This window comes from Gallus gallus, chromosome 4 (genome assembly GCF_016699485.2).
Source record: "Gallus gallus isolate bGalGal1 chromosome 4, bGalGal1.mat.broiler.GRCg7b, whole genome shotgun sequence".
In the NCBI taxonomy this organism is placed as follows: domain Eukaryota; kingdom Metazoa; phylum Chordata; class Aves; order Galliformes; family Phasianidae; genus Gallus; species Gallus gallus.
The window spans coordinates 47,671,076-47,697,895 of NC_052535.1; the positions used below are offsets into that span (position 1 = coordinate 47,671,076).

The 26,820-nt window shown below is 41.3% G+C and overlaps 1 protein-coding gene across 29 annotated transcripts in view; it reads left to right on the forward strand.

The window, feature by feature from the left end:
- The window catches only part of ADGRL3 (adhesion G protein-coupled receptor L3), a 493,084-nt gene that overhangs the window by 273,634 nt on the left and 192,630 nt on the right, over positions 1-26,820 (forward strand). For all 29 annotated transcript variants that reach the window (XM_015276460.4, XM_015276462.4, XM_025149811.3 and 26 more), the window contains one exon: positions 4,341-4,450. In XM_015276460.4, the coding sequence (XP_015131946.2) occupies positions 4,341-4,450 (110 nt within the window). The remainder of the gene's footprint in view (positions 1-4,340; positions 4,451-26,820) is intronic.

Consider the following 26,820-nt stretch of genomic DNA (forward strand, 5'->3'; position numbering starts at 1 on the left):
AGAGGGGATTTCTGTGTTTCAGAAAAGAAAAAGAATGTCTTGCAGCATTGCCATGAAGGATAATGAATTAAGTCTGTCTCTTACTGTAAAACCATGAGAAAGGTATAATAGACCTTGAGAAACAGTCTTGGATATTGATGTCTTGGCTATATTAGCGTGGCCATTCATGTGATGGCTGCCTTGCCTTTGCAAAAATAATACAGCCCATGTAAAATAGATGTCTCAGTTGAGCATCTCTTTTATCTGGTGGGCACGAAGAACCCCCTTGTGTGGCTTAGCACAAGCTGTGAGCAGGGCTCAGTATCACAAGGTGGAGTGTGAAATGGATATTTGGATCTCTAGGCTTTCTGCAGCCCCACTCAAGGTTTTCTGGTTGCTCTCCCCAGCATGATCTGTGCTGCCCCCATGATTTTTGGCACCCGTTCTGCTTGTCTGGGGCAGATGGTCTCCACCTGGGTGGGGGGACCTGGGCTTGTGCCTGCAATGATTCATGCTGAAGGGCTTTTGTTTAGGATCGATCTTTTATTTTGTGCTGCCTTGGCGTTTTTGTTCTGGCAAACATAACGCCCCAGACATGTCTAGTCTGATGCTGCTGACATGTCTATGCTATTAAAGTTTCTGGAAAGGCCTAAAATAAACATCACCTGCCAAACTATTATTTCTTCCTTTCTTTCTCTTTTGGGTAAATATATCAACAATGTCAGCATTGGAAAAAATCAAAGATGTCAGAGGAGGAATAAGCAGCTGTTTATGTCTGAAAGTGCTTCTCCCTCGCTATCATAAGATGACCTTGTCACTTAAAAATCATAAAAATGTTGCTGGGGAGAAGGAATGGAAGTGCACTGAAGGGAAATGAAGTTTGTTTTTTGCTTTTTTGTTTTTCTGCTGTCGTTATTTTTTATCTGAGTTTAGAGTTGCAAACAGAGTTGAGCCCTGCAGCTGGTACTGAACTCAAATGTTTCCTTCAGTGCCACTGCTGCAAATGGAAAACAAATACTGCTGACTTATTACCGTCTCACATTAAACTCTTGAAATTCATTTTCCACTGGAGCAGGGAGAAATTCTGCAAAAATAATCCTCATTTTCTATTACAGTCTATGTGTTACACTGAATTGACACTTTTCTTCTAAGATAAACATTTTTTCCATATTTGAAAGATAAAACAGGCACCTTGCTAAGTGGGATTAAATGGAGTTAGAAAGACAACATAACCACCTATTTTTTTCTAGTGAGTGGGACAATTTACATGCTTTCTAGGAGATAGTTTTTTTTTTCTCTAAAGCATGGATGTGAACGATCTGTTTCTAGGATGCTGGGTGCTTTAAGGCTGCTGAGTACATCCAACTGATTTTTGAGAGGATTTGTGGTATTCTCCTTCCTTGAGCATATAGCCGTCTGTCTCTCAGTTTGGACAAAAAGGGAGATCTCCGATTATGCTTCATTTTCTGATCTCTCGGTGACCTTCTGTGCCTCAGCGAAGAAGTAGTTTTTCAAATGAGAAGAGTTATAGACATATGCCTGCTAGGAACTGGATGGAGCCCCAGCTCATCATGCACATGGCAGGCACAGAATGCCAAGCACCCTTCCCACTTTAATGACTTTATGGAATTAGAGCCTTGGGCAGGATTTGAAGGTAGAGGTGAAAATTGCCATATCCCTCAGTTATCTCTTCCTGGCCTGCGGTTGCCCTGATTTGTCTCAACATATTAAAAGAGCCCGCTTTGCCATTAGTGCCAAGAAATCACAAGATTCAGTGTAAAATCCCTTGATTTGGAAAGAAGAGTGATGCAGCTCATGTGCTGGTTTGCTGGGAAGGGAGGAAGGCGTGATTACGTGTTTTTTCCCTTCCTTTCCAAGGCTTCGGATGCATCTTCTTTTATGAATCTCCTCTTCTGTGTCACTTCTTTTGTGTCACTTAGTGTCAACTGGGCTTTTAATCTTTCTGGAATGAAATATGATAAAGCCAAAGAGACCAAGAAGCTGTTACGAAAGTGGAAAAAACTATGAACAAAACCATGGCAATCAGGGTTGTATTGATGAGTGTTTCTTACCCTTTCCTCCTCTGAAAATTTTCGTAGGCTGATGTCTGACAGTAATAGATGGTTGAATGGGTGTTAGTGTTTCTAACCTTTTTAGTCCAAATTGCCTTCTTCCTTTAAAGTGTACCGGAATGAGAACCGGCATATTTCATCTTGAGGCCTTAAAAAGAAACTCAAAATGCCAAGTACGGGGCATGGTTTTGTTGTCACTATGAAATATGCTGAAATATATGTGGGAAAGATATGTTTTTCTGTAGCCCTTTTTTTTTTTTTTTTTTCTTTTTTCGTGGCAAATTATATGGGGTGCTGCCACCACTTTGTATTTCAGGTTTTTGGGTAGAGTTTCTCATTTTGTTTTCTGTCACCTTTCCCCAGGTGGCACTGTCAATTTGTTCTCACCTTCTTTTGAAGTTTCTGTGCTGGAGAGTCATGTATTTTGCCATCCCCTATCCAGGGCACTGCAAATGTTTAAGGAGGCTATGGCACTTGCTGGAGTTAGGGTGCTAATATATGTTTTCTGCTGCGTTCCCTGCTCACCTGTTATCTTATGGTGCTTGTATCTTTGATGATGTCCCAGAATACAGCATGCTAAACTGAAGCTGCTGTTAGTAGCCTGAAGCAGTTGGGCTTCTAACCCAAACTTTCAAACACTGGTTTCAAACATCCTAATCATTTTGGATCCTGACTCACGATTTTGAAACGCCTCTTTGTTCCATTGCTCTTACTCTATGTAGCATGGCCAGGATTGTCCCCAAACCCAGAGGAACTATTGATTAGGCCAGTGTGACTCCTTGTTGAAAGGCACATTTTGCCCGGTAAAGGCTTTTTGTTGAAAGCGAGGTGTTGGATGCTGTTCAATGCCTCTCCTGGAAGGCTGCCCGCTCGTACAGCCCAAGCTACCTGTGATGTCCCCGCCAAGCCACCTGCCTGCCAGCACTGAGGCTGAGGACAACAAAGCCAGCCTTTCTGTTAATAAAATTATTTTTCTGTGTATCTGATAAAACTAGTTGCTTGCTGTGATAACTGTCGTCTTTCAACAAGAAAACATGAAAATGTCCCAGCCCTCTGGATTATCTGTTATCCGGCAAACGAGTCTGATGAGCAAGCGTATCAGCTCTTATTAATCTTTCCATGAAATTAAAGAAATTATGGAGCTTAAGGCAGTGACTAATGAATCAATTTTAATTTATGGGCTCAAATAAAATCCTCATTAAGCCTGACAAACTATAGCCTCAGGTAAACATGAAGCATTTCCACTGCAGAGCTAAATGAGCTCTGCACTGGATGTTGTGGCTTCTGCCAGCAGAGCAGTGGGGTCAGAGGTCCCTTGTCTTGTCGCAGGAGGCAGCAGCTTGGAGAAAGTAAATGCAGTGGTCCAGCCCCCGGGAGATCTGTTTCTGGCATGAGAAAGGATAAATATCAAAGGCTAATTATATTTCTTTCTCTCTCTTGACTGTTAAAAAAAAAAAGAAGGTGAAGGAATTTCTCTCCATTGAATCATTTATAACTAATGCAAGCACGTTGGCTATGTATGAAAAACTACTGTTTTGTTTTCTAGACAGCATATTTGGTGAACTGTTCCTTTTCCTCTCAGTGTTACTCTTTCCAGCCTTTGCTTAGCACTAAACAGCATTATTCAAGATGACTGTTTTTGTGGGAACATTCTATAAATATTTTGTAAAAGCTATTTATGTCTGCCATAAAATATGCAATGATTACTTTTGCCACAAATGTTGTTGCTTTAGTTTTTGCATTTCATTTGATTGAGATGCTGATATTTGAGGTTAGCTGGGGTCAGTGTGATGGGGTTTGGGGTTTCAAGATGTTAAGAACCACACTCTTATACTCCTTTTTTTTTTTTTTTTTTTTTTTTTTTTTTTTTTTTTTTTTTTGTAAACCTTCCTTGGTTTGCTTTTACAGAAATGCCTCCTGGTGCTGTAAGAACTGCTTGGAGGGGAAAGGGTTGTGTCACCACATCTCTTCCCTTTTGAAAAAAAACTGCTTCTCTATTGGCACTTCTCAAATCAGAGCACATTTTTTGCACAGGCAAAGAGTTATCCTACGGGTATGGATTAGCTGAAATTTAGTTAGCATGCAAGAAAATGGCAGCCTAAAGAGCAGTGGCAATAAGCTGATGTGAGCGTCAGTGTTCACCATCAGCCTGTGTGTGTTCCCCTGGGCAGCTTCCCAAGCTGATGCTGAAGACTCAGTTCCTGCATCTTCTCTCCTCTTGATGCTGTGCCAGAAGTTGTGCCAGGCTGTTTTCTGACCCCCCCCCTTTTTTTTTTTTTTTCATTCCAGATGCAGTAATCGGACCCAATGTGCTGTTGTGGCTGGCCCTGATGTGTTTCCAGACCCTTGCCCTGGGACGTACAAATACCTGGAGGTTCAGTATGAATGTGTCCCTTACAGTATGTATCTTGATATATTTGCATTTGTTTCTTTAACAGAGAATTGATTTAATGTTGAGAATGATCCAGCCTTGAGCTTGTCTCTTGTTGCCTGAGGGCAAATGAACACTCGATGACAAACTATGTGCATCATATGAGACAGAGCTGATAAGATATGAAAAATTGTCTTCTGTGCAAGGTTTGTGCTTACGTTAAAAACATCCTAATAATTCCCTAAGTTTGCCTAGCTGTGCGGTGTTAGAGTTACAAGTCACCTTCTGGGAAAGCCCCATTAGTGAAAGCATACTGTAAGAATGAAGCATTATTGCTAGCTTATAACTTCGCTTTCCAGACTTTTATACTTGTACTTGAATGGCAATGCACTTTGGACTGACCTATGTCTTTTTTACTGATGACATTTGATAAGTGCCTTAAATACAGTATTGTATCACTAAGGAGATTGAAAGATAATGTTTTGGGAAATTTGGTGTTTGATGGTAGAAACAACTAATTTGTAAGCTTCCAAAGATATGAAGGCAAATTGCGTACTTGTCATTTAGCCTGAATTTTGGAGTGTAAAAAGACAGATATGTAGGATTACAGCAATATGTGCTGAATGGGAAATGTCAGAGTTGGAAGAAGTGAGGTGTATCTCAGCACTTGCTTTCTGTGGGAACCGAATCTATTAGACCCAGTTATGGTCCTGGGATGGGTTGAATCCTCATCTCCGAGCAGAGGGATCCATGTCCGTTGAGGGATGGTGGACACAACCTGCCTGTGTTGTGTTTTTCTACACAAAAATGTGAAGCTTCTAAATGTGGCAAGGGATTATTTTTCTACAGAGTGAGCTATTAAACCCATGGAAAGTGTGACATCAAGGGCTTAAGGTCTGCCTCAGCAAGCTCATACCAAGTGAGCTAGCTCAGGCAGACCATTTGGAGGTATTCCGCTCTAAATGAGGCCTTTCATTATACAAACAGTGCTGTGTATGGGGAGGATAGGGAGGGGGATAGGTTTCTGCTTAATGTAGCAGGTTGTATTTCCTTATGATTTGTGATTTGCATGAGGCATGCTATTCCCTCCTGAGACTGGGCTGGTAAAGCAATAGCCATTACGTAGTACCCCTCTGTAGCCTTTGTTGCATATAAACAAAGAAGAATAGTGGTGCCTTGTGAGAAAGGTAATGTGTGGATATTGTGCCCCGAGGTGTTAATCGGCCTTATGTACGAGATGTAAAATAACTCTTGTGAGAGGTTGCTCAGTATGAAACGTACAGCGGGGACTGAATGTGTTTTAATGATCTGGATGAAACGAGGAAAACAACACCAACAAGCTGTACTACCTCTACAATTAAGTTAGTGGCTTTGATGGCTGCTTGCTTTGTTTATGAGTCCAAGGTACTGCCTATGTGAGTAGAGTTATGGTGGAAAACAAAGGACAAACATGCTGTAAATAGAGATCTGATCTCCTGTGTTTGTTGTTCTGCACCCTTCATTGCCTAGGAAACTTTGAGTCAAATCTTAATGAACTGTTACTCGGTGTAGCACCATGGAAGTTGGCTGGTGGACCTGCATTCATGCCAGCTATGCACTTTCACCTGCAGCAATGTGGTGGGAAACGTGAAATCTTCTCATAGCCCAGACTCTTCCTGACTTTGTTACTGCCTTCCACTTCTTATCTTTGATGGCTGCCAACTTGATTTTGCAGGCAGTCCTTGCCTGTGCCCCATGCCAAAGGCCAGGAGCAAAAAACATCCAGGTGATGGGGAAGGGTGAGCCCTGGCACAGGAGGATGAGCAAGGCTTTATCTGGACCAAAGCTGTTCCTTGTGAATGAAATCTATTTCCCCCTTGGTGAGGCCATTCCCATTTGCCATGGTTCAACTGGGCACTAGAAACCTACTGGGTTCTTATCACTGAGCCCAAGTGCTTCAGCCCCCTGTAGCCCAATTTTGGTTGCAACCCAAGTCCTTGCAGGTCCAGTTTCCTTGGCACTGCTGCCTGCACCTAGCCACACTTTGGGTGCGTGGCTGTGGGAGAGGAGCAGACTCTGTGGTCTCCCTTCCATAGCCGCTGGCGTTGGCTCTGCAGTTCTGTGCACCAAGCCCATGGTGAACAGCAAACCATATGGCCATCTCCTAAGGAAACACAGCAGCTGCATAACAAAGGAATTAATATTTCAGCAGGCACTTAAATTTGTGTGCAATTTCAGCTTGCTCCATCAGGTTGAATGCTTTACTCCTTAAGGTTTTAGTAGATGGTGAGATGCAGTTTAGTCAAGTGCTGGCTCAGTAGCAGAGGGGAGCTTGCGTGCTTCTTGACAGGAGCAGTGTTTAAGAGTCATCTTTAGCAGATGTTAGGACTGACCATAGACACTATGCTCAATGAAGTGCTAGTGTATACACTGCCTTGGAGAAAGTGAATGAACTTTAAACTCTGGGATGGGTCACTCACTTCTCTTGTGGTTTTACGTATTTATTTTTAATGTATTTCTTAATTCTTCCACTAACATGGATCATTTTTGAGAATCAAGCATCCCTTTTCCTCTCAGGAGGGAAAGACCTTTCTTACCTTCATTATTTTCAAATACCCTTTTTACCCTCCCTGTGGCATCCCAGTGTGCTCACTACAGATGCCCCTGACAGGGAGAGTTTTGTGAGGCTGCAGTTACTCTCAGCACATGGGGAAGATAGAGATGACTACAGAGACAGTTCCATCCTCTCCTCATTTTTCCGGTCCTGCAGTAAGTTTATGTGATGACAGATGCTGCCTACAAAAATGGATATCACAGGAAGAACCTCCAGTTGCTTTTTTGTTGATAGACTTGAGTGGCATGAGGTACCACATTTTTCTGGTATCAGAAACAGTTACAATTTTTTTTTTAATTTTTATTTTTATGTACCACTCAATTTCTTCTGAAATACCAAAATCCTTAATCCAGTTTTCTTCCAATTGAATTTTATTGTCATGGTTACTGACAAGGGCAGCTTCTCCATGGTCTTCTGTTAAACATGTGCTATTGTAGACACCATTACCAAGTTGTGGAGACATGACAAGCTGCAGAGGGATGTCTGAAACTGCACATTAGGCTACATTACAATGTGTGTGTGTGTATGAGAAGCCCCACTTTGTAAGGGTTCCTGTGACCCAGTGTTCTGCTGTTATTTCTCAGTGTATCCCTCTCCCCTTCTCTTATGACTGTTAAATGTGAAACATGATGGAGGTGATTTTGTGAAGATGGGTCTTACTCTCACTAGGAATACTTTGTGTGTACCTTCTGGTGCTTTTATGGCCCTGTTCTCATCATTACAGTACATCTAGGAGCGTAATTTTCCTTATTTCATCTTTGTAATATTCTAAGGGACTTCCCATTTTACTCATGAACCAGTGCAGGAAACACATGAGCAGTTTATCTACTGCTATACATGGGTCTGGTGACAAGCAAGAGACTCCAGTCTTGCATGATCAATGCTGATAGGAGAACTGCTGAGCCTGTTGTCATTGCAAGTAGCCGCATTTTCGATTTATAATCTGATAAATCCAAACCACTGTGCTGGCTTTGCCTCTGCAAATATGGCCTTTGTATTGTGTTCTGGGCAGCTCAAGCCATCTGTATTTCAGTAGTCCTATTTGTATCTCTGAGATGGAAGAAGCACACCTCAAAGTGACTGAGCTCCTTCCCTCACTCTCTGGAGCACCCATGCTACTTACTGTGGTGACATTATTTAAAAGGTAGAGCCTGGGCCGTGGCCAAAGTGCTGTGCTGGGTTGGTCTTACCTAAAGTCAGAGTGGGGAGACTTTCTGATCTGTGAACGGTTGTTTCCCACTGGATTTGACCGAAACCAGGGATTGTCAGTACTTGGATTCTATTTAAGCTTGGAATATGGTGCAAGTTAGTTGGAAGTGTCAAGGTATTTTATCTGTTTATTTTTGCCTACAGACAACCACACAGGCTCCCAACGTGTTGTTGAAAAGGCAATTTTGCTTGCAAGGTGAAACTTCAGTTTTTCCTGTGCTCCTAAGTCTCCTAGGTTGTAGGTTCTGGAGTTAAACAGAGAAACTTGTGCAGTATTGTCCTTTAAAACTGAGCTGTTTTAATAAAGAGTAGGAAAGCATGCAGGAGACTGGAGATTTTGATGCACAGAACAGGACAAAGTGGAAAAAAGGTGGGAGCTCCACAGGGACAAGCCTGTTTGCAGCAGTGATGGAAAGGAGGGAGCGTGAGTCATGCCCTGGGCATGGCAGGGGCTCACCTAGCATATCACGCTGATAGCTTACCTCTCTTCCAGGCAACAAGCCTACTGACGGGTTTTAATATTGGAGAGATCTATTCCAAGGACTATTTCCTGCAAGGGAAAAATGTTTGTGGCATCTGAGAAAGGATAAATTGTCCTTCCTTTCCATTCCCCTGGGTAAACAGGCTAATAAATGTTAGGGAGTGATCGAGTTTCTTTGGGGCTTACAGACAGTTTTCTAGTTTCTTGGTGCTAACAAGGAGAAGGAACACAACTCTGGAGCGTTTTTCACCTCTTCTTTTCTTAAGACTTTTTTTGTAAATATGGAAGCTGCAATGACATTTCCCAATTGCTGTATTGATAGAAGGAAAGGTCATTTCTTTGCTAGAAATATTCCTTTTATTGCTGACGGAAGAGTAGATGGACTCACATATCAATAAAAGTGAGAGATGGCGTGATGTGGGAACAGAATTCAATAAAGTTTTATTGTATCACAAGTGGACTGAAGTGCATTTAAAAACATTAAATGAAGGCTCACAATATCTGCTCTGCTGGACCTTAGGGCCAGTGAATAGACAGATAATTGAATAATGACATTTTTAAGAGAATACAAACAGTAGAAAGCAAACTGATATTTTCATTGCTACAAGATTGCTGGTGGAAAGAAAAAGGGGGGAGAAAATTACAGTCTGAAATCAATGTAATGAGACCACTTTTTTTCAGAGAACATTGTTAATTATTTCTGGGGTGCTGTAAGACCCTTAGGCAAGCCTCTAGGCTTTCCCGTTTGCATTTTATTGACACTTCCCCTGTTGGTTGAGAAGCAACGTTTGCCTACATTGCCTTGTTTTGTCAAACAAATAGGCTTGTGGCTTCTCCAGATTTATTTTACTGTATTTTTGGTTTTGCTTTTCCCACAAGAACTTCTCCCAGAGCCTGCGGGAGAAAATGCCGGGAGGTTAAGAACAGCCACTGGCACTTTGGTCAGTAAAGAGTGAATTCCCCTGTCTAAAGCCAGGTGTCCTTTGTTTTAGTGAATTAAATAATTGATTTGCGTGCATGGGCTAGTAACAATAACAATAATAAAAAAATAACTAAGCACCCATTATGAATATTTCAGGACAAAGAATCTTTACTTTGTATCCTGCAGACAAATTGCCTTTCTTCAGAGGCATACAATTTCACAGGCAATGCAGCCAAAACTCCTTTTTTGTATTTGCTGAAATTCTCAGCTCTGCTTGTCTCTTCTTTGTCAGAGGAAGCAGAAACAAAGGACCTGCTGCTTCCCCTATCAGCCTCTTGTCACTGCTTGCTTATGGGGAGACTGCACACATACAATGGCAGCTTGGAAAGCACCCTTAATTAAAATAACCTGATATTATGGGGCTTTGGAAACCTGGAGTCTGTTAGCCTGGAGGCTGAGCTATCTGCATAGGTGAATGCAAAGTTTTCCAGTGCCTCACCACTCTAATCGTAAAAAATGTTTCCTTGTATCCAATCTAAATCTTCTCTCCTTTAGTTTGAAACCGTTTCACCTTGTCTTGTCACAACAGGGCCTCCTAAAGAGTCTGGCCCCTTCTTTCTTACAGTTTCCCGTGCTCCTGTGAAAGGGTACCTCCTGCTGGCTCCTGTCATCTCCGTCCTTTCTCTGGGTTGAGAGATGCTTCTTCATGTCCCCCACTTGTGCCAGCGAGTGTGTACTTTTGTGAAAAGTCATCTTTCTCTCACCCACTAGGCTAAGAGTATTGGAAGTACCTCCATTCCCTTAAGTGTTTTGTCTTTACAGCACATATTGGTTCTGTATTTCCACATGCCCAACAGGCTGTGCTCCCGTGTATCTTTGAGTCGTTCATGCCTATTTATTTGTAAAGTCACCCTGGTACTTCTGCCACTCTTAACTGGATTACATCTAAATTGCTGCAGGGGAAAAAAGTTGGACTCTGTTATAGCTTGGACACCCATGAGCTTGTCAGCTGATTGCAAGTGTTGTATTGCACATTTGCTGTGAAAGTTGGTGGGGCCATCATTTGATGGACGTGTATTAATGCTGCTTAGAAAAATAGCTCTGGAGCTTACCAGATGAACAGATTGTTAGGGAAGAGTCACTGCAGTGAGTAAGTGCACGTTCAGTCACATGGGTATTTGAGACTCACTTCTCTGGCCATCCTATTTTGAAATTGCACTCCTAATTAATCATGGAAATGATGTAAGCCTTGAAATGAGGTCTGATATTTGAGCTGAACACCTACAAACTGTGTAGCTGTTGAAGGTCTCGCACTCAAGCCCACCGAAGACCCAAAATATTAGAGAAGGTAGGAGGGAAGAGTTTGAACGACAAGTAAATAGAAAGATGCCATAGACCTCTGTATATTCCCTTTGTCAGTCTTAGTATAAGAATTTTGCTACTTCCAGGCTTTTCATTTTTCAATCCAAAGAAAAAATATTTGTTTGCAGCATTAAGAAATGGCTTTTCTAACTCAAGGCTGAACTAGCCTGTTCCATGATGAGCTACGAGAGGAGCAGCCTGCAGCAGGTTCTGCGACGTGTGGGACTACGTGCCATACACATTCCACACCCACGGTGTGAAAGCAGACTTCAAGCAAGAAAAGTGGCTTTCTGCTTAGTTATTTTTTGAGGGAAATTCAGAGCTGTTTTTTCCATTTGTTTGGAAAATACAGAGGATCTTTTCTTTCTTGTGCTGTGAAAGTTTGAGTATCCTAGTGACAGATTTAATTAAGAAGAAATTAGGTTTTTCCTTTCCAATTAATACTTAAGTAGGTGTAAAGTGAAATGGATACCAGTGACAAGTTTGCAAGAAAGAAATTCACAAACAGATTGAAGGGAATATGGGGGAGCATGGAAGGCATGACATGAGTTTAATATTGATTACAGTTTTTGGCAAATGCACCTGGGAGAAGGTTTCTTTCTTTCTTTGGAGAATCTAAAAAGGTTTCTGTGGTAGAGGAAAAAAGAGTGCATTCATGTCCGTATCTTCATCATCATCTGATGCTCACAAAGTTTACATTGCAGAGGCCAAGACTTGAAACAAGTTGAAGTTTTACCATGGATATGTCATGTGTTTCTCACGTTGAGTGTTTTTCTTGATGCAGAATGCTGTCAGTTCTCCCTAAGGCCTCTGTGATTGGTTTCCATTATGGAAGCTGGAGATGGAAGACTGTGATGAATAGTGTGATTTATTTAATTTTATGAAGATTATGCATCTAAGGGAGTAACTTAATTCCTAATGTGACTTCAGTGCACTATTTATTCCTTCCAATCTTGTCCCATAGCAGCTGAATTTTTGGTGAAAAAGTGTATACTGTTGCTCTGGGTTTAGCCATTTAAACTAAAATTTGCTTTAAATCTTTAAATCTATTGTCTGAATGCCTTTTGCCTTTGGGCCTGAATCAAAGGTCATTAAATCACTGGGAAACTTTCTTTCAACATCAGCAATCTTTGGGTCAGGTTTCCAGTAACCTGAGGCTTTCTGAAGTCATTATTTTTTTCATGAAATTCATCTTTGTCGCACCCATTTCCAGCGTAGTGAATACCTGATACTATCTCAGCTAATAATGGAAATTGTAACCATGCTGAGCAGAAAGAAGAATGAAATTCTGGTGAATTCCTCAATGTATTAATAATCCATCCTCTCCTCCACCTAAGTGATGTACAGATTCATATCCAAATAGTGGAACGTCTCTCCAACTTTTGAAATATATTTGTATTTGGTTAACAAAGATGGTGAGAAAACATAGCAGTTTGACCCATGCAGTCATGCTTATCTGTGGAAGAAACCATTGGCTTTAGGTCATTTGTACCACCCAGTGCTTCTCTTCTATTTCTGACAGGTATACCACTAGCTATTTACCACCAATTTGCTGTCTAAACATGACCCAGTACCTTCCAATTGTCTCTGAAGAATTCTGTTGTGCTTAAGAGGAATGTATTTCTTTCCATCTTTAATAACCTATTGCCTAAATTGCGCTATTATGCCAAGCACCCTCCAGAGACGCTGATATAGATTTCATACATTTTATAACAGATCTTCATGGAGATAATACTTATATTTCCAGATTTTATTCCTATTATCCTTTCATCTTCCTCTCAATAAATACTGCAAAGACTTCTTTCATTGATGCAAGTAGTGTAAGGAGATTAAGGCCATCCTTGCCAGGTGCTATTATAAATCCACAAAAGAAATGAAATACATTTATTGGTTTTTATTCTGGCCAATGGGGAGAGCAGAATATCTGTATCCAGTGGTTAGGTCTAGGATTGAAGTTCATTTCTTTTAGCACATGAGGGAGGAGAGGGGAGAATGTTGAGTGTATTAAGGTAAATCCCTTTAGCACGCGAAATACTGAAACGCATCTTTCCAGATCTAAAAATACAACTTTGTTGAGTTTCTTTATATTAAAAGGGCTCCCAGGAAGAGAGCCAAATGGAGCTGAATGTATTACTTTTTTACTCATTTCCTCTGCTTTCCTTGCTAACAACATTTCCAGTCAACTTTTAATAACAATACAGGTCTGCATAAAACCGTAGTAGTCACATATACCTCAGACTCTGGCAAAGGAGACAGAAACATGGACTGCACAGCATTCAATTTTGGTTAGCTTCTCTCTCTGTTTCCAAGAGGAATTAAATGCTAGGATGTGTGGGAGCCTAAGGCAAAGGTGCTCTCCCCAGGGCATCCTTTTGCAAAAAAAAAAAAACAAAGCAACTTATCCCTATGAGTTTTCTTTTCCAAAAGTCACACACACACACACAAAAAAGCCACCCAGACCACATGGCATGTCATAGACATGAGCTGATGGCTAGGCAATACAGAAATGTTGACTTAGAGATGGGCTCATGCCAGCTGCCTGGCCAGCTCTCACGAGCAGGATGAAGACCTCATCTCTAGAGCCAGACACTACCTAGCTTTAGAAAGGTTGTTAGAGGTTGCTCATGAAGGGTTTTTTTTGAGGTGTGTCTGGCTTTTGGGTTGGGGGGGGGACAAGCAATTCAGATTAGAAGAGATTTGTTCCAATTAATTTCCCAGATGAATGTACTGCTGAGGGTCTAAACTAATCTCCTCCTCCAAAGTCTTTTTCCCTCCATGGGTAACTTAAATATGTCTAATGTAGTTTTAAAAAACGCTTTAATCTCATTTATCTTTAATTTCTCTGTTCCGCTCTACAGGCCCACATAAAAGGATTTACATGGAGTATTTATCCCTTCCAATATCAAAAGCAAATTCCCTTCCAGACCTCAAATTTCACTGATAATCCTCAGAGATGTATAATTTTAATTTACCTTGCAGCAGATGACATCTACCTGGTTTCTCTGTCTGCTTCTCTGAAGGTATTATTCAGCAGTGCCTCATTAACTCTCTGCTTTTTCTCTCTCACGTGGTGAATGGTCTGTCATAGTGAAACTATTGTCTTTTCCTTCCCTTAGAGCACAGGTTAGTTCTGCAGAGGCTGGAGCTCGCACGTCCCTGTGTAATCCACCCATCTCTTCTCTTTTATCACAGCACAAGCAGTGTCAGGCCTTTGTCCTTCTACTTTAAAATTTAATAATTGCACATTCTTCAATTTAAGCTCTTGCTAAGACTTTTGGGACCACACAGACACACACACACACACCTGAAAACTTCAGAAACGTCGGATGTTCAGATCTGCAAAATAATGGTTCTGCTGTACAGGACGGCAGATATTGCACTCTGTGGGATTTTGAAGATGGGACCGTTGCATTTCAGTGCCCTAACGAAAGCTAAGTTTCCCTTTAAATCTGCCTTTTAACATCTGTATATAAAATGCTCAGAGTTACTCCACCCTTGTTACTATTTGAAGCAACAAAAGGTGCGTTTAAGTGCCATTCTGCATGCAGCCTTAACAGACAGTCCCACGTTTCTGCAGCAGAATGGAAAAGGGGCTGTGTATATGTGTGAATGCAGACTCAGACTTGAAAATTTGACCCAAAGGAGATGAAAATTCAGGAAATGACACGTAAGTGATGTTAGAGACTTTTTTTTTTTTTTTTCATTAATGGTAAGATTTGGCAGAAAGCACTGAAATTGTGAGATAAATGGCTGATACTCTAGCCTCGCTTAGGGGAGCAGAAAAGAGTGACTTGTGGCTCTCATTGGTGTAAAATTACACTATATCACTACTGGTGGTCTTTCTCTTATCATACACTGAAATTAGCCCTGCTTCAGGTATAATTGCATTTGTATCCTGTTGCTGCTCCAGGTATTATACTTAGATTGGCAGCACCTGGAAAAGGAAAGACTATTAGTTAATACTCAGTGTGGAGCTAATATGGAGGCACCCCATATTAAAATGCAGCAGTGAAAATGCTGGGGTATCTGAGCACTGCCAGCAGGTTTCACATGGTGAGTCTGTGCTGCATGGGATGTGTTATGTAGGGAAGGTCTGCAGGCTGCGTGAGCACACCTGGGCCAGCTTGGATATGGGCTAGGAGGTGAGATGCAGTGGCATAAGTGGTAATGCAGGAGTCAGTTTGCCAGGCAAATGTGTGTGTTAGCCACAGTGGTAGCTCTAGTTTCAGTAGGGCTTTTTCTTTGGAGACCAAGATTAAATGCTTGACCAGTGTCAGCCTGCATGTTTATGTTTTATGTATGCTATATACAAATAACATGAACATAATTTAGGGGTAACTTTACATGCCAAGGCTAGGTTTTTGAAGAATGAACAAATCGGCCTTTGTCCATTTAAAGACTTTCTCAGAAGAGTGAGCACATGCTGTGTACATTTTAAATGAAGTCAATAATTAAATATGTTCCAGATGATTGTGGTGTGGGGGGGACACAGTGATTTCCATAAAGTGACAAATCTGCATTCTGGTGCTTTGAAAACAAAAAGTCAGTGTTTCAAACTCAACCTATGAAAAATACATCCTGCTTCAATTGTTATGCTTAAGTTAAATTAATTTCTTAAGTTTAAAAATAATCAAAGAGTGGACTGAATATATTAAGCTGTAGTTGTCCTTGAGCACATGCTTTTGATGAGAGCCTGCAGAAACACCTGGGAGTTCTTGTTGACTTGGAAGTAATTTGGATGTATGGGGTGAAATTGGGCAGTATTAGGATCCACGTAGCCTTGGTTAATAAACTCGATGATTCTGGGGCTTCAGATTTGCGAGCTGAGAAATTTGAGCTGCAGTGATGTTAACAGGGAGAGACATTTCCAGTGCAAAAGAAAGATTTTTCTTTCTCAAAAGGGACTACTCCGTCCTCCCTTCTCCTTGTAGAGACAAAATTAAATGACTATCAAAGTTTCAAACCAGGCCTAGAGTGTACAAGGCAACCATTCAGTTTTTCACTTTATCTGAGAAAAATAATGCTTTCCTTTGTGTATCCCTGCATTTTAATAGCTCTGTTGACACAGAGTCAACCCCTCTATCCAGTCATACAAATGTTTAGCAATTTGTTTATTAACTGTTGGAAGCAAAGGTGCCAAATTATTAGCCTGTTCTTGCTAGGGGCAGATGCTGATTCCTTGCAATATCTCAATAAATTGGGCTTTCAGACTAGCATGTGTGTGCCCAGGGACAGTTGGTCGTCGTTGCCTATAATGTATGGAAAGGAACAACAAATTGCTTTGCAACGCTTCTTCATATGCACGTTGATACTCATGTTAAAATGGGTTTTCACAGTCGAAGTCAGCCCAAATCTTATCAATTATGAATGGCTGCAACAGATGGCACATATTATTGTTTTTAAGAATGAGTGATACATTTCAAATGAGAAACACATGTTGCTCAGCAGCTTTAGCTGCCGCTCCTGAGACAGGAACCAACTCCCTGACCCCTTCTTCACCTCCACTTGTTGGATAATATCCTATTTTAATAACCCGAAAATGGAGACCATGAAATAGTGCAGGATGAAAAAACTGTGAGCAAACATCAATTCCGGTGTAAGAGGATCCTGCTCTTTCTCAGTTTGCTGGGAGCTGCACCTGTCTGGACAAGGGTGAAATCTGTGTTTGCAGCACAAGTATCATTCAGCCTTTCCCAAGGGGCCTTGGTTAATGAGTGTCCTGCATAACTTCTTACCTGAAGTCTCGAGTTGGTGCAGTGCCACGGCAGGGGGCCAGCTGGTAATCAAAGACCAATGCATGACATTGATGGGTGCTTTGTCAGGTGTGTGGTTTTGCAGAAAATTCTGCATTTTCCTTTATTAGGCCAATTGCACTTTCATTCTATATCTGTTGCACAGCTTTGTTTTGAAAATAAAATGGTTTCTCTAAATACAGCACGTGAAAGATTGTTGCAAGATAAAAGCGTGGCTCTCAAAAAGCAATCTAGCTGAGAGCAAGGCTGTAACTCATTTGCATTCAGATGATTGCAGCTCAGCAGTCCTCAGAAGCTGGACTAACATCTTGGAGACTACATTCTCTAAGTGTATTTTGTGCCTATTTTTACTACTGACACAAATATCTGTGCACATGCCTTATCTGGAAACTGTGTAACTGAAATAAACTGTGTAAGCATTTACAGGATCAGTGCTTAATTTGGTGGAGAACAGGCTGTTAAAAATCTTCATCACTTCTGCAAAATACGCTGCAAAAACCTTTGCTGGCTATGATACGAAATAGATCATTAAGGCACATGCTGGCAGAACAAATGAGCCAAAGGTATTTTGTGATAGCAGCCTTTCAAAAATAAAATCACAAGCATTTGCTTACTTTCTGATTTATAGAATTGCTACAGCATGTTGACTGAAAATGGGAGTAGAATGTGTGTACGTTCTACCCCTGGCTTTTTAAAATTCGCACAACATTCATAATACAGCAAAATATTCATTTCTGCATCTTTAAAACCAATCATATTAGTTATTCCCCTGCTGAATTTAATGCTTATTCAAATGCACTCTCTGCTCTCCTTGAAAAGAAATTCTGGCTCAATTTCTTCAGCGCAAAGCCCTTCCTTAGTGCCTAGATAACACAGTGTTATCTTATTCTGTAATGCTTCACCATACAAAGCAATCTAAAACCCAAGGAAGCATGCCAAGAGACACTGGGCAAAAAGCCCTTACATAAAGTTCGAACTTCTTTCCCTTAACAGTACAGCATTTATGCAGCTCTCTCTTCAGGCAAAGAAAATAAATCAAAATAAAGCTCGGAAGTTAACCAAGAAGTTTCTTAAGTACTATATTTGGTATTTATTTTAATTGGAAAGAGAATTCATTTTATTTCACTTTTATCAGACAGAACTGGAGGAATTCTGCAGTGCTCTTTGCCAACCATGGGACAAATTCCTTGCATCATGCTGTCTGTCAGATCCGGATCTAGTGGGTTTCCAGAGAAAAAGCCTATTTGGTCTTTTTGCAGTGGGATTTGATGCTTTATGAGTCTTCCTCATCCTCTGCAGGAGTGTGGTGGGAGCTGTGTGAGGCCCAAACGGTTTGTGTTCCCTGGTCTTGAGAGTGAGAAGAGGCAGACTTAGACATGGGTTCCCACCTAGGTCAGAGTACATCAGCCTGCATCTCCTGCCACCAACTGAATCTGGCTGCTTGAAACTGCATAAAACGTGCACACTTCCTTCTTCTTCCCTCTCTCGTGATCATCCTCCGTGTGATGCTTTTATTCCAACACTGAGTTACTCTGTTTAATCTGAGGCCAGTTAGCTGCGCTGTGCAGACTGCAGGCACAGTAAATCTGAGCAGGCTGCCAGGCTCATCGCAAGGCAGGATGTGTCAGAAGGAGCCCCAGGTAGCCAAGATTTGCTGTTTTTCTTACGATATCAGAGTCCATGGAAATTGAGTGTATGAATACCATTAAGCAGTGTGGAGATGCAAGCTATCTGAAGAGAGATTATTTATCACTTTTCTTTCTCTCTGCCTGAATTCAGGGAGGTTTTATTGAAAATTCACCCTTCCTCTCCCCCTTCTGTGCTCTTTCCAATTCATTTCTCAGATTCTTACTCTACCATAAATATACCAGCATGGCTGTGACTGGCTTTACACGATTCAGCCTTTTAAATCCAGTGTTCTTCTCAGCTGACCTTGCCTTTCAGGAGCGGAGGGTCTTCTGGAAGACTGGGCTGCAGGAGGATGTCAGCTTGTAGAGTATTGGATTTACTACTGATCGCTCAACTCAAACTTTTTTTAATAACTTATTGTGCCAGCGGAGTCCTAAAAGTCAATTCAGTCCCAGGAATGCAGAATTAGCCTAACTTCACGCTCACGTGGGTTTTGTGGTATCGGTAGAGTGTTTTACTTTGGTCAATCAATAGGGTCGAGAGGTGAGAGTTTGTCTGGTTTATATCACTGTTTGCTTGAAGTTGAATAGGTAGCCAATTAAATTTTCCAATATTGAGCAAGAATAGAGTGATAGTGTCAGCTCTTCTGCAAATGGATATTAAATTACACGATGTAGAAGTGGCTACAGATGATTCATGGCAATAATATGTCCCAGTTACACGTTCATCGCGTTCAAAAGACAATTGTGAGGTTGATTTCATTGCCAAGCTGCATGGTAGTTAATGATCAGAAAGAAAGCCTCAAACTGAGAACAACTTCTGTTCTAAATACAGCCCGTCGTTCTGAATTTCAGAAGTTCCCAGAATGAACTGTGTGTAGCAGATCTAAAAATAAGGAGGAATATGCTTTATTGAAGACTGGCGGCATATACTCATCGTATAACTATTCTTAACCTACAAAGAAAAATTGTATGCCAAAATGGTGGACTTGCTTCCAAGTGCATGCAACTGTGCTGACCTACAGCTATATGTCTCCTGATTAGCAATGGCAATAAATGAACGTCCTAATACAATTTTGAAACCTACAAAATTATCAGTAGATGCCAAAATTGTGGCTTCCTCTTCATACTGGTGTTTTTACAGCAACCATTAGTTTCAAAAACATCAGGCAAGGTCTTTACCCCAGTGGCCTGTCCAGCCTCACTGTTTTAAAAATTCAGTTCTGGAAACAATTGTGCATATGATAAACATCAGTTTGAAAATTGAATTTACTGTGTAAAGAATTTGGGCAACAGTTGTTCATAAAACAAGTCAATTAGAGCCTCCTTTTCATGACCTGCAGGTTTTCTTCTAAACAAAATAGTAAGAATTGTTTTAGGTCTATAAAAGCATAGACATTAAAGCTCCAAAGAATGGTGTGCTACAGAAAGTATTGAATTGGAGAGACCTAAGAGAAAATTAATGTTGTAGTGGTCTTTTCCCTTTGATTTTAGGTTTTATTATGTGGCTTGTTAGTTCCATTAAAAAATATATATATGCAAATGTATCTTGCTCTAAAACACATTTTATTTGAAAAGCCAGAATTCCTTTCACATGTTAATTAAAACCTAGCAGCATCCCAATGTCTCTTTTCACTCAGTCCTGCAGCAGAGACATTTCTGTGGTGGTAGGTGGCAGCTCTGTAAACACCCAAAGCAAAGCAGGTGATAGCAAGCAAGGAAAACCCTAGCTTTGCTTATCTTTGTAGTTGGAAAGGACTGGGTCTTTTGGGCAGGCTTTAGCCTAACTTGGGATGGGTTTAAACAGGGAAGAGAATTTTAGCTTTGCTGCTTAAACCTTCAAGCCATCTTCTTACCCCAAATCCAAACACAAATCATTCTAGTTTCTCAGGGAGACGCCTTATCGGTCATGCTTGTACCAAGGCAAAGCTTCCTTAATAGTCTAGTATTGAGTGGAAGAGGCTTTCCAAAATGTAAATACTCTGTTGAGTGTATCTACAGCATGCATTTTAACTAAGAGCTCTGAATGTTTTGTTACAGGCAAATAGGAAAAAAAAAAAAAAAGAAGTGTTTTTAGAAACTGATCATGTCTCTGTAAAGTTTAGTCTGCAGGAGGTGATGAATGCAGCCTTGTTTGATGGTTGTCCTGTTAAGAGTGTTTTGCAGTGGACATTCCGTACTGCCTGAGCTATTCCTGGCTACTCAAGTGAGTGAGTAATTTTAAAAGGATGAGTGAGAAAAATAGCAAGCTTGGCAGGTGAACACTTCAAGTGAAATAATAGAAAAAATAATCTTCTTCCATTTAGTGTGAAGTCATTGTTATTTAGAATTTTTGGACACTCTTTCTCTTTTTGTCCAGAGGAACAAATTCTTGACCCTTCCACTGCTGATGGAGCAGCATTTAAAACTCCTGTGTGTAAGTTACGTTGGGTGAAACCGTACTGGAGGTATTGACAGAAAGATTTTGTTGTTGCCTAAGCAAATTGACAAAATAAAGTATAAAAAGCCTATCCCTGAGATCTGTGCATCCTTAACATAAGTGTAGAGAGCTGGAATTACACTAGCTGAGAGATATAGAAAGAGAGTAACCAAATACAATCTGATTGCTGTTTGTCTGCATCCCATCATTTCTTCCGCTTCCTTTTGGGCTCTTTGCAAAACATTGAAGTTGCCAATATTGATGTGAACAAAACACCGGTTCCTCCATCTCTCATTGATACCTGTTCTCCTGAAGTGAAACTATTACTCTAACGCATGAATGTCCCTGCAGAGCCAAAATTACAGCTTGTTCATTCTGTTCTCCTGGTTTCTAGTGGTAGAATGAGGCTGCAAAATGCAAGCTGTTTGTAGTGTGTGCTTCAAGGGAAGCCCTGGCTTGCCATGTAGCATCCTGTGGAAAGGAAGGTTGTGTGTTGTGATGGTGATCCTTTGGACTAATTGAATTTACATGTTTTATACTTTGGTCAAAAGTATTGTGCTGTAAGATATAAGGAGGATAAGATGTGCAGGGGATTCTTGATTTTTGTCATGCCTGTTCTGCTCTTGCGAATGCCCTAACTCTCTTGTGTTGGACTTAAATTGCCAGACAGGAAACAGGATTTTGGCTTTACAGCGTCATGTTGGTGCTACTTGCTTCATTTCTAATAGGTGCGAGACCGCCCACTCCATCCTTCCTTCTGATGAATATTACTTTTAATTAAAAAAACAAACACTAGTAATGTACTTACTGTTCTTCCTATTTAGCTGCAAGCTATTCTGGTCATAACAAATCTTCTTCCTCTCTTTCTCTTTTGCTTTAAGATGCCCACTGTGTATTTTGTATGATATGAACTGAAGGTTTCTTACAGACTGTTGGATATCCCACCCATACTTCCCATTCCTAACTCACAATTCATAGAATTAATCTTGGAAAAGCTGAAAACTCTCTGTTCCTCCTTCGTTTGCCCTATAACTGCAGTTCAACAGCCTGCGATGATGCTATTGATGGTTTTAATTTTGGTTTGCAGTTCCCAAATGTGTGTGATCCTATGAGTTGTTAAATTTTTGCTCTGAATACACCTTCATTTATTTATAGGTGCTTGTCTAAATGCACCTGTGGGGGGGAGGGAATGTTGTTTTTAAAGAATTTTCAAACATTTTTAAATTACTTAAAAAAAAAACATAAAATATGATTTTTTTTCTTTATATTTTTCTTCCAAACATGCACTGAAAACTGCTGAACGGTGATTCTTACATTCTCTGTGTGAAAACTGTTCTGTACAAGAGACCTCATGTGTAGCAGTGTTGAAAATCTAATCAGGAATGCTTCACGGAGCTGCAAAATCGTTGCTGGATAAAAAAAAAAATGTAAAAGGAAAGTGAAGTTGTAATTGCCAGAGAAGGTCATGATTGTAAATACTGTGTTGACTGGATGTGACTTGGATGAATCCTGGTGGTCCAGAAGGAAACCCAGTTATGCCCTAACCTGTTGGTTACTATTTTCCGTTCCAGTTTTCCACTTGTGAAACGTAGTCATTATATGGCTAAAGGTTGAAAGACAAAGCAGAAATTCTGATTACAAGCTCAGCATTCTGCACTCTCCAGTCCCTGGTGTGATGATATTGTGTACAGCAGTGCCATTTTCCTCTGTCGACTTGGTGAGCTGGAGCCTTCCCCAATCTGCTCTATAAATAAAGTCCATGTTACGTGCAAAGCCCTAAGTTCCCTTTAGATTTGTTAACAAAAAAAAAAAACCCAAAAAGCATGCTGAGCCACTCCCAGGGCTTTTTCCCAAGGACTGCTGCTCAGAGCTAAGGTCCTCTGGACACTAGTTGTTCTTGATTTATCTTTGGTGTGAGCAAGATATGCTTTGTACAGCCACTTAACCCTTTCATGGAAAGAACTGTATGTCATACTGTTTTTTGGAGTGGAGGTTAGTGTTTCCTTTATTCTCTGTTCTCACAGCATGCATACTCTAAATGTCTTTTGGGGTAATCTAATAGGTAGCGTTGGTGATCCTTCATTTCCTCTGCCATCACCAGGAAAGAAAACCGGCCTTTATTTGAAGCCACTGTAAACTGGTGCAGCTCTGTTTGTGTCAAATTGGTAGGAAATATCAAGCATATATCTTTTCCTAGAATGAAATGGGTATCAGTGTGTAGACATCAGGAATGGGGGAGAAGGAATACCAGCATAAAACCAGTACAAACACATGCCCTGGTGCTAGAGATGGGAAGGACAGTGATATCCTTGGACCAGTGGGATCATGGCTTCAACTTCATTGAGCAACATCCCCCTTCCCATCCCTAGCTGTCTCGGGCCATCTTCACAATGCATCACAACCAGTCACCATGCTGTCCCTGTTGGAGATGAAGATGTCCCTGCTGTCGTCTCCTTAGCCATCTCTGTTGCTGGGATGGTGCTGCCAGCAGATTTGTGCACATACAGCTGCCCCAACAACAGGGTGCCAGGGGGAGCTGCTTCTATGTTCTTGCCAAGCATTGTGGTGGCTTGAAGTGTATCCAGAAGGCAATTGGCACTTTGTCCAGAGCACAGGCCATGGCCCCTCCTCTTGGGATCTGGCTTGTGGAAAAGGGGAGCAGCTGTGTTGAGCACCAGCTCTAATCTCCTGGTGATTTTCCAAAATGCAGCCTATTCTGCTGGGAGTTTAACCTTCTAATGACTGAGCCCAGGCCCAGCTCTCAAACGAAGAGAAATAGGCTTTCAACAAGCTGAAGAAGACAGAGGAACATTCCCTGCAGGCTATTCTTCCTCCTGTTGCTCAAAGAATACAGCCTTCACAGCTGAATGTGCTACAAGGCTGCTACTGTAAGTGCACCAGCATTTGGCAAGCCAATACCTGAAAACATTGCTATCAGGTAACAAATATTTTCAGTTTAGTTCTAAAGCAGATACTCCCATGCACAGTCATTGTCCTGTTTCACCTAGGCTTTGCTGATGGCTTCTAGGAGGCATCCAGGCAGGTCACAAGAGAGAAGATAGCTCTGAGTTCAGGGAAAAGGCATCAAAGACCTGGATGACTGCATCAAAGGCCTGAATGACTGCATCCAAGCTGACATCCATGCTCCCCCTGAGGAAAAGTGATCCATGAGAATTCACAACCTTCAGGAATAGGGGAACAGAAAAATTATCTGTTACACGTGTTTAGTATCTCTTAAAAGAAACTTAACCTTGCCATGATTCTGTAACCTCCCTTAAAAGGATCCTGGCAAGGTGTCCTTGCCAGTTTGTGTACAGCATGCTGGAAGGGTGCCAATAGTTGCATTTGCAGTTGTCATCTCTTGAGGCATCCATGGTCACTCCTCACCCTTGCAGTATTTTTCATTTTATTTTTGACTGTGATTAATGAAATCCAGATATGGCACCATTTCCTAGCTGTGCCATGGCTTCCTTGGGCAAAGCAGGAAATGTTTTCCTGCTGCTGTTCCCAGATGGGTATCTTAATCAATCTTTAATTAACCCTGCCTATTTTGTTTGTTTAGCTTGCAAGCTGTTGGGAGAGCAGTCTTTTCTCACATTAGAAGTGGACCACTGCCTGTTTCTACTCTGGCCCTAGGGTATTGCTATAGCATATAGCAACACATTGATGGTTGGACTAGATGATCTTGTAGGCCCTTTCCAACCCTGTGATTCTGTGATTCTATAAGTACTATCAGAAATAACAGTACATTTCCTTGCCTGTTACCTTTGCAGTTGCGGCTGTCACACCCACTGTTGCTGGCTTGTTGATCGACAGTTTTGAATTTTTTAATCCCAGCATACATAACAGGAATGTTCACAGAAGCAGTTTTGCAGCATCTGTGAGGCTTGCGTTTAAAATAGGATTAAGAGGAACAAAACGAGCTACATCCATGGAATAGCCATCTTTCTTCACAGCAAAACCCAATGTTTCAGGGATTTTTACTTTTCGTATTATGTTCCTAAATTTACCAAGTGAAAACAAAATACCTTTTATCTCTGAAAGCCTTTGTGTGAGGGAATCAGCATGACAAGCTGAGCATATGTATGTAGTTCTAAAACCAGCGTTTCTTTTCCCCTACACGTAAGTATGAAACTATTGTTTCGTTCCTTTTCTTTAAGAAAATGAGCCTTGTTCTTTTTGGCTGGTGCTTTCTCTCTAGGTTTGGTTGTGGCGCAGTCAGAGACGACCAGAATTGTAAGTAGTGAAATAAGTTTTCCGAGAAGGTGTTAAAATTGCAACTCCAGAAAAAGTGACACATGGCTTTGGAAGTACATTACAGATAATTTTAAAATACCTATTTAGGTGTGTGTCTTTTTAAATTAAGTGGAATTCTCCCACAGCCCCCGTTCCCCCCATAAGGAGAGAAGGAATAAGCTGAGATTGTAACATGCTCCTGGCTCTCTATCCTGTGAATGCCTTCTGGCTCCACTTACGATTCAGGAAGGAACAATGCATGTTTAGCAAACGAAGGTCTTCTGTGGAACATCTAGATCTCTGAAGAGCTCTGATCTACTAGACCTGTCATCTCAGTTTTTCACTGAACATACTTCTCCTGTCCTTGCGTTCATGCACGGCTCTGCATATGTCAAACACAGTTTCACTTCACTTAATTCACTACAGATTGTGCCGCGAGCAATGGTCCAGTTTTCCTCTGACTTTGTTGCATGATTTGGAGCAAACTGTAAATTTCATGGAGGGGTTTTGTTCATTTGTTTTTTTTCTCTTTTGCTGTGCTGAAAACTGCAGTAGAGTATCTGTGAACAGTGAATTGCTGTAAGCAGTGGATTAGATACCTGACAAATGGCCAGCTGTGCCAGGTCATCGATCCTTGCTCTGCCATGATTTTGGGGTGCTGGCATTTGTGTTTGCTTCTTGACCTGTAAAATGTGGGTAGTACTTATTCAGGTTCCATTTGAAGGGAATAACTGTAAAATATCTACACTTTGCATTCTACACAGCATTCTAGTCCAGTCCAGAAGCCGTCAGTTTGAATGTATGCATTTTGCAAACTGCCAGAGTGGTCTACTGGAAGAGCTGCAGGCCAGAGAAGTGGGCTGTTTCCAGTTTACCTTTCTTGCCTATAGGCCATGATGAGAGAGATGCCACTGCCTTGCCCAGAAGTTTCCTCAGGGCTTAAAAGCAGAGACATCTGCTGGGGTTATGAACTGCTTAACAGCTCAGCTTGGCAGCGGGGATTCCTGTAAGTTGATCAGTTTTGTCTTTACCTATACATCTCGCAGCTGTTGTGGGAAACTCTGTGATTTCTGCACAGCTGTGGGAGAAAGAGTGGCAGATAAGTTGGCTGAAAGGGGTGGATGTGTGGTTACGTGAGCAGGGGACAAGAAACTTGTGTTGGTTCAGGCTCTTCTGGGTGTGCCTTTTTGCAAGAGGGATTTGGGGATTTCTGCCGGAGTAAGGATGTCTTTTATTTGTTCTAATGCACCCTGAAATGCTGTGTGAAGTGACTGAGAAGGCCTAAAGAAAGCACGAGGAAATAAATCATAAGTTCATAAATCATGAAAAAACATCCTAGACTATGAGCTGGCCTAAACACTGCACCAGTGATGAACTCCTTTGCTGGGAGCCTGGTCCAGGGTCATTGAAAACTCGGTGCTTTGCATTGCTGACCTGTGTGCTGAAGGTCAGGATGGCTCTTCTGTGTCTTTCTCCTCCTCCTGCATCAGCTGTGTTTCCCAGCTGCTTGCTGAATGCAGCTAGCATTCATCTTCCTGTTTTCCTTCCCGTTTTGGAGCTTGACACCCGAACAGGCAGCACCAGCTGCCAAGAGCCCCCTCCCTGCTCCCCATCACTCAACTCCTTTTGGTTTTAGAGGAGGACAGTCTCTCAACCTTTCTAAGTTATACACATGCCTTCATCCTTTCTCTACGTCTCTGGTATTATGAAGAGTCTTTGAGCATCCAGCACATAAGGTAAAAATCACTAAGGTCAGACACTGAAGGAGAAGTGCCGAGCCAAAACTTCTTTTCTG